At 51.3% G+C, this 10,674-nt stretch overlaps 1 protein-coding gene across 1 annotated transcript; it reads left to right on the top strand.

Annotated features, from left to right (window-relative positions):
* The first annotated feature begins 1,729 nt into the window (after nt 1–1,729).
* LOC144108197 (uncharacterized) lies at nt 1,730–8,680 on the top strand. The gene is made up of 3 exons (XM_077641476.1): nt 1,730–1,821; nt 6,943–7,071; nt 8,356–8,680. Exons 1-3 carry the CDS (start codon nt 1,730–1,732, stop codon nt 8,678–8,680), a joined length of 546 nt encoding a protein of 181 aa, XP_077497602.1.
* The last annotated feature ends 1,994 nt before the right edge of the window (nt 8,681–10,674 follow it).

Raw genomic sequence — 10,674 nt, 5'->3', positions numbered from 1 at the left:
ATTTCAGTTTTCTCGCTTCAATAAGTCGCGGTCCTGCTTATCGAAAACGCAGAAAACCTTACGCTGCGATGCAGTGTAGTGAACCCGAAGCTGTCAACAGCACAGCGTTCTTGGCAGGAGGCAGCAGCATGTGCAAGGCAAGAAGATCTTGGCTCGGAATTCCTGCACCGCACAGAACCAGTGATTCTAGCTTGCACTTGCTGAGTCGGCTCCGTGCTTTCCGCGCGCAATTGAGGCCCTAAGTGGGCATATCTGCAAAGATAAAAGGAAGCTTCTTCAAAGGCAACCGTGAATGTCTAACGGTCGCTTTGAACATTGGCTGTACTATTGAAAACCAGACACACATGACCAAACACAGAACTTTTTTATATAAGGAGAACTATCGATAGCAAATGTGTTGCATCGTACCTTACAGCGGCACTAGGTGTCGATACAGCCGTACCGCTTTTGTCTGCAGCCATTTCAGTTTTCTCGCTTCAATAAGTCGCGGTCCTGCTTATCGAAAACGCAGAAAACATTACGCTGCGATGCAGTGTAGTGAACTCGAAGCTGTCAACAGCACAGCATTCTTGGCAGGAGGCAGCAGCATGTGCAAGGCAAGAAGATCTTGGCTCGGAATTCCTGCACCGCACAGAACCAGTGATCCTAGCTTGCACTTGCTGAGTCGGCTCCGTGCTTTCCGCGCGCAATTGAGGCCCTAAGTGGGCATATCTGCAAAGATAAAAGGAAGCTTCTTCAAAGGCAACCGTGAATGTCGAACATTCGGAAGCGTCTAACGGTCGCTTTGAACATTGGCTGTACTATCGAAAACCAGACACACATGACCAAACACAGAACTTTTTTATATAAGGAGAACTATCGATAGCAAATGTGTTGCATCGTACCTTACAGCGGCACTAGGTGTCGATACAGCCGTACCGCTTTTGTCTGCAGCCATTTCAGTTTTCTCGTTTTAATAAGTCGCGGTCCTGCCTATCGAAAACGCAGAAAACATTACGCTGCGACGCAGTGTAGTGAAGTCGAAGCTTTTGACAGCACAGCGTTTTTGACAGGAGGCAGCAGCATGTGCAAGGCGGTGCATGGATGCCGAACCAAGACCAAAGATCCGAGCCTGCACTTGCTGAATCGGCTCCGTGCTTTTCGTGTGCGCAAGGGAGACCCCAGAAGTGGGCATATCTGCAAAGAAAAAGGAAAGGCGACAGACACGCAAACATACCGAAGTCTCGGATACTCACCGTGGCAGAAAAGTGAGCGCGACGTATGCCTTAAGCCGCGGCGATGAAAAAAAAAAGTAAAATGGAACCTAGCTTGGCTGCAGCGGAAACACGATGTGCCGCAGACCGAAGGCAGTGTCCGTTCTTCAGAGTTGCTGGATGAGGCTGGCGAGAATTTCCGAGCGCCGTATACGGCCACAAACCACATGTCGCTCAAGGGAACATAGTGGCTTTGTCGCAACGACGTTAGGAACGGGTTTTTGTTACGTGACGCAAGCGACAGTGGGCTCGCATATCTAAACCCTCTACAGCTGACCAGCCTATACGCCTAAAGCTGCATACACCGCGAGTCCTAGCTCACTACGCGCTTCCGTCACGCACAAAAAACCCGATGGTGACGGAACATGAAACCTCTGAAATGCTGCGTGGGTTGTGTCATTATTCCAATGCTTGCGGAAACAGTGCAAGTGAGCCTTGAATTTGCTCTAGCAGCACAGAGCAGGTTTCACGGACACATGTCACCCTCGCCGCGAGGCTTTGCCTCGCACTCACCTTCGATGCCGGCGACCTGGCTCGGAGGTATGTTCCTTGGCGTCGGCGGTCAGTCGTGAGTGTAACGGCTTGTAGGCATCTCAGTAGTGACAGTGAAGACGACGCCAACCCACTGGCAAAAGGCACAACGTTACGTCCAGAAGCACTGCCGCTAGTAGGGCGAAAGTAAGTTCTCGTGGAATGCCACCCAACTCCACATCAACCAGGAGCAGCGGGTTCTGGCTTGACTGGCGACTTGGTTGTTGGGGAGGAGCGGTGCGGAGAGCGCGGCGCAGCGTGCAGAGCGGTGACCATGCTCGATAAGTTAATCCAACTGCAATCCAATGTGACGGATCCAGCAAATGGCACAAAATACCGCGGCCGTATGCAGCGGTGACCGCGGAGCACAAGCACGAGGAAGGGAGTTTTCGGTCCCTGCAGTCGCGAAGCTCCACTGTTCATGGAAACGCAGCTGGCCGCCCACAACAACCCGCCAAGATAGAGCAGACCCTCCGCACTCAAAGCAGTCCAGGGCGACCGCAGACGACCGCGACTGCAGCAGCTCCGATATGAGGCGAAGAACTTGTAGGAACGTCGTAGGAAACATATCCGAGTGCCATGGGAAGGCGGGCAATGATCCAGACAAGCGATGTCGGTGATGTCAGTGAGGTTTCTGCCCCGCCAGGCGAAAAATTACACGCCGCCGGCGCCCCAGATGGTGACGTGACGGCGGCCCTGTAGCGGTGGCTAGCGCCGAAGACCAAGCGCACACGCGTGCTCATCTCACGGAGGCTCAGACGAGAATGACGGCCTTACCAGACGTGCGGTTTGCGAAGCGCACGGATAGCGCGACCACTCGCGCTGAAGAGAGCCTGGGGTCTGACTGGAATCGTCACGTATGTCGTCACTTTCTGCCGCTTGCGCATGCGCGTTATTGTCGCCGAAAGGGCTTTTTTTCTTTAAGGCGTTCTGCTGCGTCGGACTTACCAGCGATAGAAAATTTCCCTTGGGTGCTGACGCGGATGACAGTGCACAGTGCGCCGCGGCTTCTATGGTCCAACGGTTGTCGTGGCCTCTCGCCAGTCTTGGTGAAATGGTATCAAGATCTTGATTTAGACCGGCAGGTTTCGACATGCATGAGCGTGCTTGAGCTTGGGCGACGTTTTTCGTTCCTCTTATTTGCTGGGCTTCTAACGAGCAAACTGAAATCGTGGGGTCCATTTTCACGTCCCTGCGTACTATTCAAAAAACTTGATGGGTTCGAACTTCCGCAGAGTGAAATAAAGCTCTTCAAAGACCAAAGGAGACGTTGCGCATTATCCTTACGGCGTGTTCACCGGCTAAATCGATACAGAAACCTACTACCTCCGAAACACAGCTGCACCGAAGAGCAGTCATGACCACTACAATCAGCACACCACCTTTTGACTGTAGCCATTAGCAACACGCGCATCATTCCCGCTCTCGCAGTGCCGGCAGCCTATACATCCCACGTACAACTAAACACCCCCGCCAGCAAGCAACTCCTGTCACTTAGACCCGCCCAACTGCAGCAGTCGATCTCAGCCTCACAGGCAGCTCCCGACCCTTGGGAACCCTTTGAGTTGCCCATTCACAACACGGAAGCGATCTGCGGGCTACGCGGCACGGCGCACCGCATAGGCGGCTGGTGAGGCGCATTGTCACGATGTCGCAGGGGCATGACAGAAGCTGACCTGTGCAGGATCATGCAATCATGCATGAGAACTTAAATCACCTACGTACGCCTTCCCGTACTATCGTCTGCGTCGCAGGGACGAAAAGGTACTTAATGACATTATTAAAACAGCATACAATTCGGCCGTTGGCCTGCCGGCATACGCCAACTGAGATTGATTGCTGTAGTTGGGATTTTTTAACACGCTCGTTGAGCTAATCGAAGCCCATAAGACAGCACAAGTGACCCGCTTGTCGCTCACTGCTGCGGGACGCCTAATTCTCTACAAACTCCACATCCACCCCGTAAAGAAGATATGTGCAAGATCACATTTATCAGTCGACATTACTAGTAGACTAGCTGTTAAGCCAGTAGCCACGAACATGCTGCCAGGCAGACACGACGCCCACAGGAAAGCAAGGGCGCCGGCCTTTGAGAAATAGCACAAGAACGAACCACGAGCAGTGTACGTGGATGCAGCTCAACACATAAAAAGCATACATTTCATGTAAGGTCACTCCAAGTTAGCCCGCGTTAACGCTACAACCTTTCACGCTAGCTCAATACGCGAGGCAGAGAAAGCAGGTAAGGCACTGGCCATCGCGGATCCATTCAAAATTTCGCCAAAAAGCTGTAAGCGCGCTCGCAATGCGAATTCTGCGCAACCGAACTCTCGATCACATCAATGTGGTATGGGTTCTGGCTCACGCTGGTAACTCCGGAAAAGAGAGGGCCGACCATCTAGCCTGAGGTTTTAACCAACCGGGGGACAGGAGACCTCTCTGGAACGGACGCCCCCGCCTAGGCGCCTCGCTCGTACGCGGAGATTACAAACTTTTATCGCGAGCTAGCCTCCGCCGCAAGTGGCTCAGTAGTTAGGGCGCTCGGCTACCGATCCGGAGCTGCTCCCGGGTTCAAACCCAATCGCGGCGGCTGCGTTTCGATGGAGGCGAAACGCTTAGGCCCCCGTGTGCTGTGAGATTACTTTCTTATCCCTTTATCCCTTCTCTTACGGCGCTGTTCAAGCATCCGCCGATATTTGAGACAGATATTGCGCCGACACCTTTCCTCAAAAAACAATTTTCGTATTTTTTTTACCGTGAGCTTAGATGCGCACCTCACCCCGACTTGCACAGGGCGCAAGCCACGACAATCAGACGCCTACAAACAAAGCCAGTTCTTAGCCTCTAGTGATTATGATTAATCACGAACAGTGAATATGACCCCGCATGCCCGTACTGCGGTGACGGGGCACACGACATCCAAGACCATATATTATGGAAATGCACCAGCAAACTCCCTCCGACGACACTCTGCCCATACCGACACGAGCTCAAGAGGTCGCCCCCACTCGCCCCAACTAATCCCTTTCATTTTGTGGCAGTAAAGTTGTAACCGCCCACCACCTTCCGTTATAGTGCGGTTCGGGTGTCCACCGAGTTAAGTGAGACAGTTACTGCGTCATTTCCTTTCCTGAAAACCAGTTTTCATTTAAAAAAGTCGAATAAGTAAAAATTCCGGTTAGGAGGAAAAGAAGACGAAGCAAGGGGTATATGAACTGAAGCCTTGGTCAGAATGTTGTGCCATCTTCTGATAGGCTAACAACAACAACGACGTCAGAGTGTTCCGGCTTCGCGCGTCTCTCTCAAATCCTCTCTGTTTGCGCGTGCCAGCGATTGTTTCTCAGCACGAGCCAGTGGGCATGGCAGAATTTCCATTCTTCCTTCAGTCACGAGAACAAAACAGTGTTCTAGGTGGCAGTGATGCAAGGTGGCTCTTAGATTAGTCGTTCATTCCCGAGGCCTACCGATCAGGCGTTGAGACCAGCGGTTTCCGTTCCGACTCGTGGTCTACGAAGCTCTGCGTCCTAGGAACTAAACTATCACAGGGGAACGCAACTCAAATATCCGCCACCCCATAAAAGCCTACACCAAAAAGAAGCAGTCGGCCGGAGGCTACTGAGTGAAGGGCTCCAGATATTTTGGACCACCTGGGGTTCTTTAACGTGCACTGAAATCGCCAGCTGACAGGCCTCAAGAATTTCGCCTCCAACGCAATTCGACCGCCGAAGTCGAAATCAAACCCGCGCCTTTCGGGTCACTCAATATTCCATGTCTCATGAGTGTTTTGCGTGATGTACAGGTGTCTGCGGTTTCGTCTGCTTATAGCACACCCCTACAAACACTGCTACAAACCAGGCCTTTCTTAAATACCGTCATAATAGAACACATGGACCCTACATTCACGGGCAGGTGAAAATTCTGCGGGCAGTATGCTGACCACATTTATGGGCCTGCCAGTACAGTGCACATACAACTGTGATAAGTCAGTCAACAAGGGAGGGCTGCGAGGCGACCCTGTCCAGCTCGTACCTGGAGGCCCAGCGAGCCCTGGACCAGACAGCACGGGCAGCAGCGCGACCAATGGGGTCCCGGAATAGGAACTGCAACCAAGCGCAACAACTATCCCCACCTCCCATTCCCAATTTAATACAGTGCAACAACTAAGGTTTTCTCCTCCGTTTCCTGACGGCGTGGTTCAGGTGCCCGCCGATATGAGACAGATACTGCGCATACCTGCCGTGGTGGCTGAGTGGTTAGCGCGCTAGGCTGCTGATCCGGAGTTCCTAAGGTACCCGTCTGCTGTATAATGTCAGTGGATGTTAAAGATCGCCAGGTGGTCGAAATTATTCCAGAGTCCTCCGCTACCGCACCTCTTTCTTCCTTTCTTATTTCACTCCCTCCGTTATCCCTTCCCTTACGGCACAATCAGGTGTCCGCCGATATGTGAGACAGATACTGCGTTATTAGGGCGCTCGACTACTGATCCGGAGTTCCCGGGTTCGAACCCGACCGCGGCGGCTGCGTTTTTATGGAGGAAAAACGCTAAGGCGCCCGTGTGCTGTGCGATGTCAGTGCACGTTAAAGATCCCCAGGTGGTCGAAATTATTCCGGAGCCCTCCACTACGGCACCTATTCTTCCTTTCTTCTTTCACTCCCTCCTTTATCCCTTCCCTCACGGCGCGGTTCAGGTGTCCAACGATATATGAGACAGATACTGCGCCATTTCCTTTCCTCAAAAACCAATTATTATTATTATTATTTCCTTTCCCCAAAAACCAAATTTCATTTTAATACTGCACCATTTCCATTCCCCAAAAACCAATTTTCATATTTTTCGAATTCAGCCGTGGCAGCCGCGTTTCGATGGAGCCAGTTATGCTCTTTTACTTTCCTCAAAATTATCGGCCTAGAACGTTGTCGACGCCAACGCAAATGAAGACATTGAACGACGATGGCCTATAGAAAGAGGCGAACGCTCGGTTTCGGCGGTGGCGGCGGCTGAATTACGTCATAGCTTTCACGCTGTTTCTCATCAGTACAAGCTCAAACGCTTGTACACTGCGCGTATTGCGCACTCAGCGAAGAAGCTGCGGTGGGGAGCAAAGCTTTCGCTTTGAAAATTGTAGTAGTAAGTGGTTGTCGGTGTGCATTCAACTAGCGTCGCTGTGGTGGCCACCATAGACAGAGAATTCCGCAAGGACCTGTTCGCTCTGCAAGACATGGCTCGCCAGAACTCCGCTTTGGTCACCCGAGCTGCTCAATTTGTGATCGGCGAGCGACGCGACCGGTAAGCGCAACGCACGTATGTGGCTCTCTAAAGGGACGTAATCAGTCGCATTGACTATCAGATGCAAGTGCCGCACAGAGCAACATCAAAGCACCTGCTGTTGTCAATGCTTAACGCGGAATTATTTGCGGCTTCGACAGATATATGAAGCAAGGGTGAGGACCTTGGACGTCGTTACGGGGCTTCCAATGCACTTTACAAATGGAAGGTGTATTCCGTCTTTGCATCTCCCTAAGTTTTTAAAGCATGGTCGATGAGTTAGACAGGCAGAGCACTACGGTGGGTATAAAAATTACCATGCAAGAAAACCAAAATAATGTCCAACAGCCTAGCAAGGGAACAGCAGTTCACAATTGGCTGCGAGTTGCTGGAAGTGGTCGGGGAATGCGTTCCTTAGGGTAGGTAAAGTGACCGCCAATCTTGACCATGAGAGGGAAGTAACTAGAATAAGAATGCCGTGCAGCCCATATGACAGGTACTCTCAGATCATGAATGGCAGTTAAGCAGTATTCCTCAAGTGAAAAGTATACAACAGCTGTATCTTACCGGCACTCACCTACGAGGCAGAAACATGGAGGCTAAAGAAAAGGGATCACATTAAAAATGGTACGTGTGATGTTAAGAGACCGGAAGTGGGCGTAGCAGTTGAGGGAACAAACGCGGGTTAATGACATCTTAGTCGAAGTCAAAAGGAAGAAATTGGCTTGGGCGCGGCATGTAATGTTTAGTCAAGATAAGCGCTGGTCCTTAAGCGTAACGAAGTAAATTCCAAGAGAACGCATGCGTAGTAGGGGGCGGCAAAAAGTTAATTGGGCGGATGAGATTAAGAAGTTAGCGGGGAAACGGAGGCCGCAGCTGGCAAAAAACAGGTTTAATTTGAGAGACATGCGAGAGACCTGTGCCCTGCAGTGGGCGTGCTTATGCTGATTATGATGATGAATTTTGATACACTATTGATATTGGCATACGTTCACGCCTCCAAAGGTCCATGCAATGAAGCCCCACATTGAGAGATGAGAGCTTCTATTGGCAAAAGAATTCTTCAATGCAATTTCGAATTGTCATCGATGGCGACCGCACCGAAGAGCATGTTTGCACGGAAAGCAGTTACTGTTGTCAGTGTCCAACGCGTAGTGACCAGCGGATTCTTGAGAGGAAATCTCCAAATGGCAACAAACGTGCCTCAAAGAAGTGCCCTACTAATCTGGCGCTCTCAGTTCTGACTAGCCATTCGGGAAATGGTGGAAGAGCACTCTGTAGCACTGACGCCTACGATGACCGCAGGTACGCTGCCGAGGCCTTGGAACGAGTTCGTGGCCACGTCGCTTTGCCAGGGCGCGTCGCCGAGCTGGCTTCAGTGAGCGACGCCGAGGCGACCTGGATGATTCGGGCTGCTGCCGCGGGCCTTCGTAGCTTGGACGATTTCATGCGGGTGGCCGGCGTGGTCCAGCGGAGCGTGGTCTGCTTTCCTCGCGAGGACGGCCGCCCGCAGCTGGACACGTTGGGAGAGTTCGCCTGGAGCGCCATCAGGCGATACCTGTTCCTGGACGAAATTGCGACTCCGCGCAGAGGCGACGCGGAGCGTGTCGGCGAGATGGGTGGCCAATAAAGGCGGATGGATTCCTGAGTTTCGTGTTTCTTCTCGTCCTCGTTCCGTTGCGCTGTGTCAATCTGTGTCGTAGAAAGTAAGCACCAACTACCCTTCTCTAGAATTCCCCTGATCCCAGCATTAGCAGATATCCGACGCAAGGTGATTTTAATGTTCGGATTGCTGCTATAAGATTCCACTAAAATGTCATGCTGGAAAGTAGAGATCCGCAAGTGTTGCATAAACCTCGTCAGACGACCGCCAACTTGAGGCAAAAGACTCATTTACCAAGCATTTCATCCCGTGAATAAAAAAGTGTTTTTTCTTGCATTCCAACGCGTGTGTTTTTTATGAATCTGTACGAGCAGCGCGTAATATGCATAATTTTTAATTCCATATGTCGCATGATTTTCATTTCATTTCTGAAGATTGAAGACCGATAAAGAGGGCCGTGGTCGAGGAAAGAAGAGAAAGAAACTGAGCTGGCCCCACGACGTTGTTTAGGATCATCATACCCTCGTCTGTATGGTCTGCCATAAAGCTCTCCCTAAATCCAACTGTCCTAAGTCATGTGTACCCGGATAGATTTAAGCCGGAGTGCTGCAAATGCGGCGGCAAAGCCACCGTAGATCACATCTGGGACTGTCCGAGATATCCCTCACCAATATCGCTCAAGCGGTTCGCGCCCCCGAGCCGGTGGTAGACCTTGTTGCTCAGCTCCGACCTGGAAACCCACGTACAGGTGGTGACAAGAGCCGAAGAGATCGCTGCCAGTTTATAGCTCAAGCCGATAATAAACCTTTTCCAATCCAATGGCCCCACGAGCCCGAATCGAACGTGAGCACGTGGAAAGTGTGTAGCTTTGTCGCCGACTCGCCGCCAGCTGAGCACTTTGTTGTTTTGTGAGCTACAAAAGCAACCGCTCAAGTGAAAAGTCGCGGAAGGCTTTTATGTGAGCTACGATGCGCCGCAGACCCCTATGCTACCACGAATGACAAGCGGTCACCTGACGTGTCAACTACAACAGCGCCCGGAGCCGACAGCAGCGCTTTGAGCTTTCAGACGGCAGCAAGGGGAGAGCGTGGACAGAACAGTGAGTCCTAATATTTATTCCATTGGCAATGCCAGCAGAATCAAACATCCGTAAGCGTTTTGCCTCGCCGTAGACAGCCCTCGCAAGGCTCCATTGCCAGACCCGTAGAAAAAGTAGTGTTAGTGCGGCGTATGGAATAGACACGTAGCACAAGACGGCTCTTAAGTGATGAGATGTAGTACGTTCTGTGCACATCATCATGTGACCCACCTGATATCCATGGAAATAAAAATGAAAATTGGTTTTGAGAAAGGAAATGGTGCAGTGTCTCACCTCGGTGGACACCTTAACCGTGCCGTAAGGGAAGAGATAAAGGAGGGAAAGAAAGAAGCAGAAAGGAAAGAAGAGGTGCCGTAGTGGAGGGCTCCGGAATAATTTCGACCACCTGGGGATCTGGGGATCTTTAACGTGCACTGTCAGTTATTCGGTATTAAAAGTATTCTCGCTTTTTAATACCAAATTTCTGACGGGCCCGGGCGATGTCAGTGCAGGTTAAAGATCCCCAGGTGGTCGAAATTATTCCGGAGCCCCTTTTTTTTCTTTTGACCCTTCCCTTACTGCAGGGCTCAGGTGTATTAAAAAGTATTTTAGATCCGCAGTGGTGGCTCAGTGGTTAGGGCGCTCGGCTACTGATCCGGAGTACCCGCGTTCGAACCGAACCGCGCCGGTAGCGTTTTCCTATAGGAGGAGAAAAGCAAAGGCGCTTGTGTGCTGTGCGATGTCAGTGCAGGATAAAGATTTTTTTATTGGTTTTGGGGGGAAAGGAAATGGCGCAGTATCTGTCTCATATATCGTTGGACACCTTAACAGCGCCGTAAGGGAAGGGATAAGGAGGAGTGAAAGAAGAAATGAAGAAAGAGGTGCCGTAGTGGAGGGCTCCGAAATAATTTCGACCACCTGGAGATCTTTAACGAGCACTGAC

This window comes from Amblyomma americanum, chromosome 10 (assembly GCF_052857255.1).
Source record: "Amblyomma americanum isolate KBUSLIRL-KWMA chromosome 10, ASM5285725v1, whole genome shotgun sequence".
Taxonomy (NCBI): Eukaryota; Metazoa; Arthropoda; class Arachnida; order Ixodida; family Ixodidae; genus Amblyomma; species Amblyomma americanum.
Note: the sequence above shows the minus strand (reverse complement) of the source record. Positions and strands in the feature narration are given on the sequence as shown.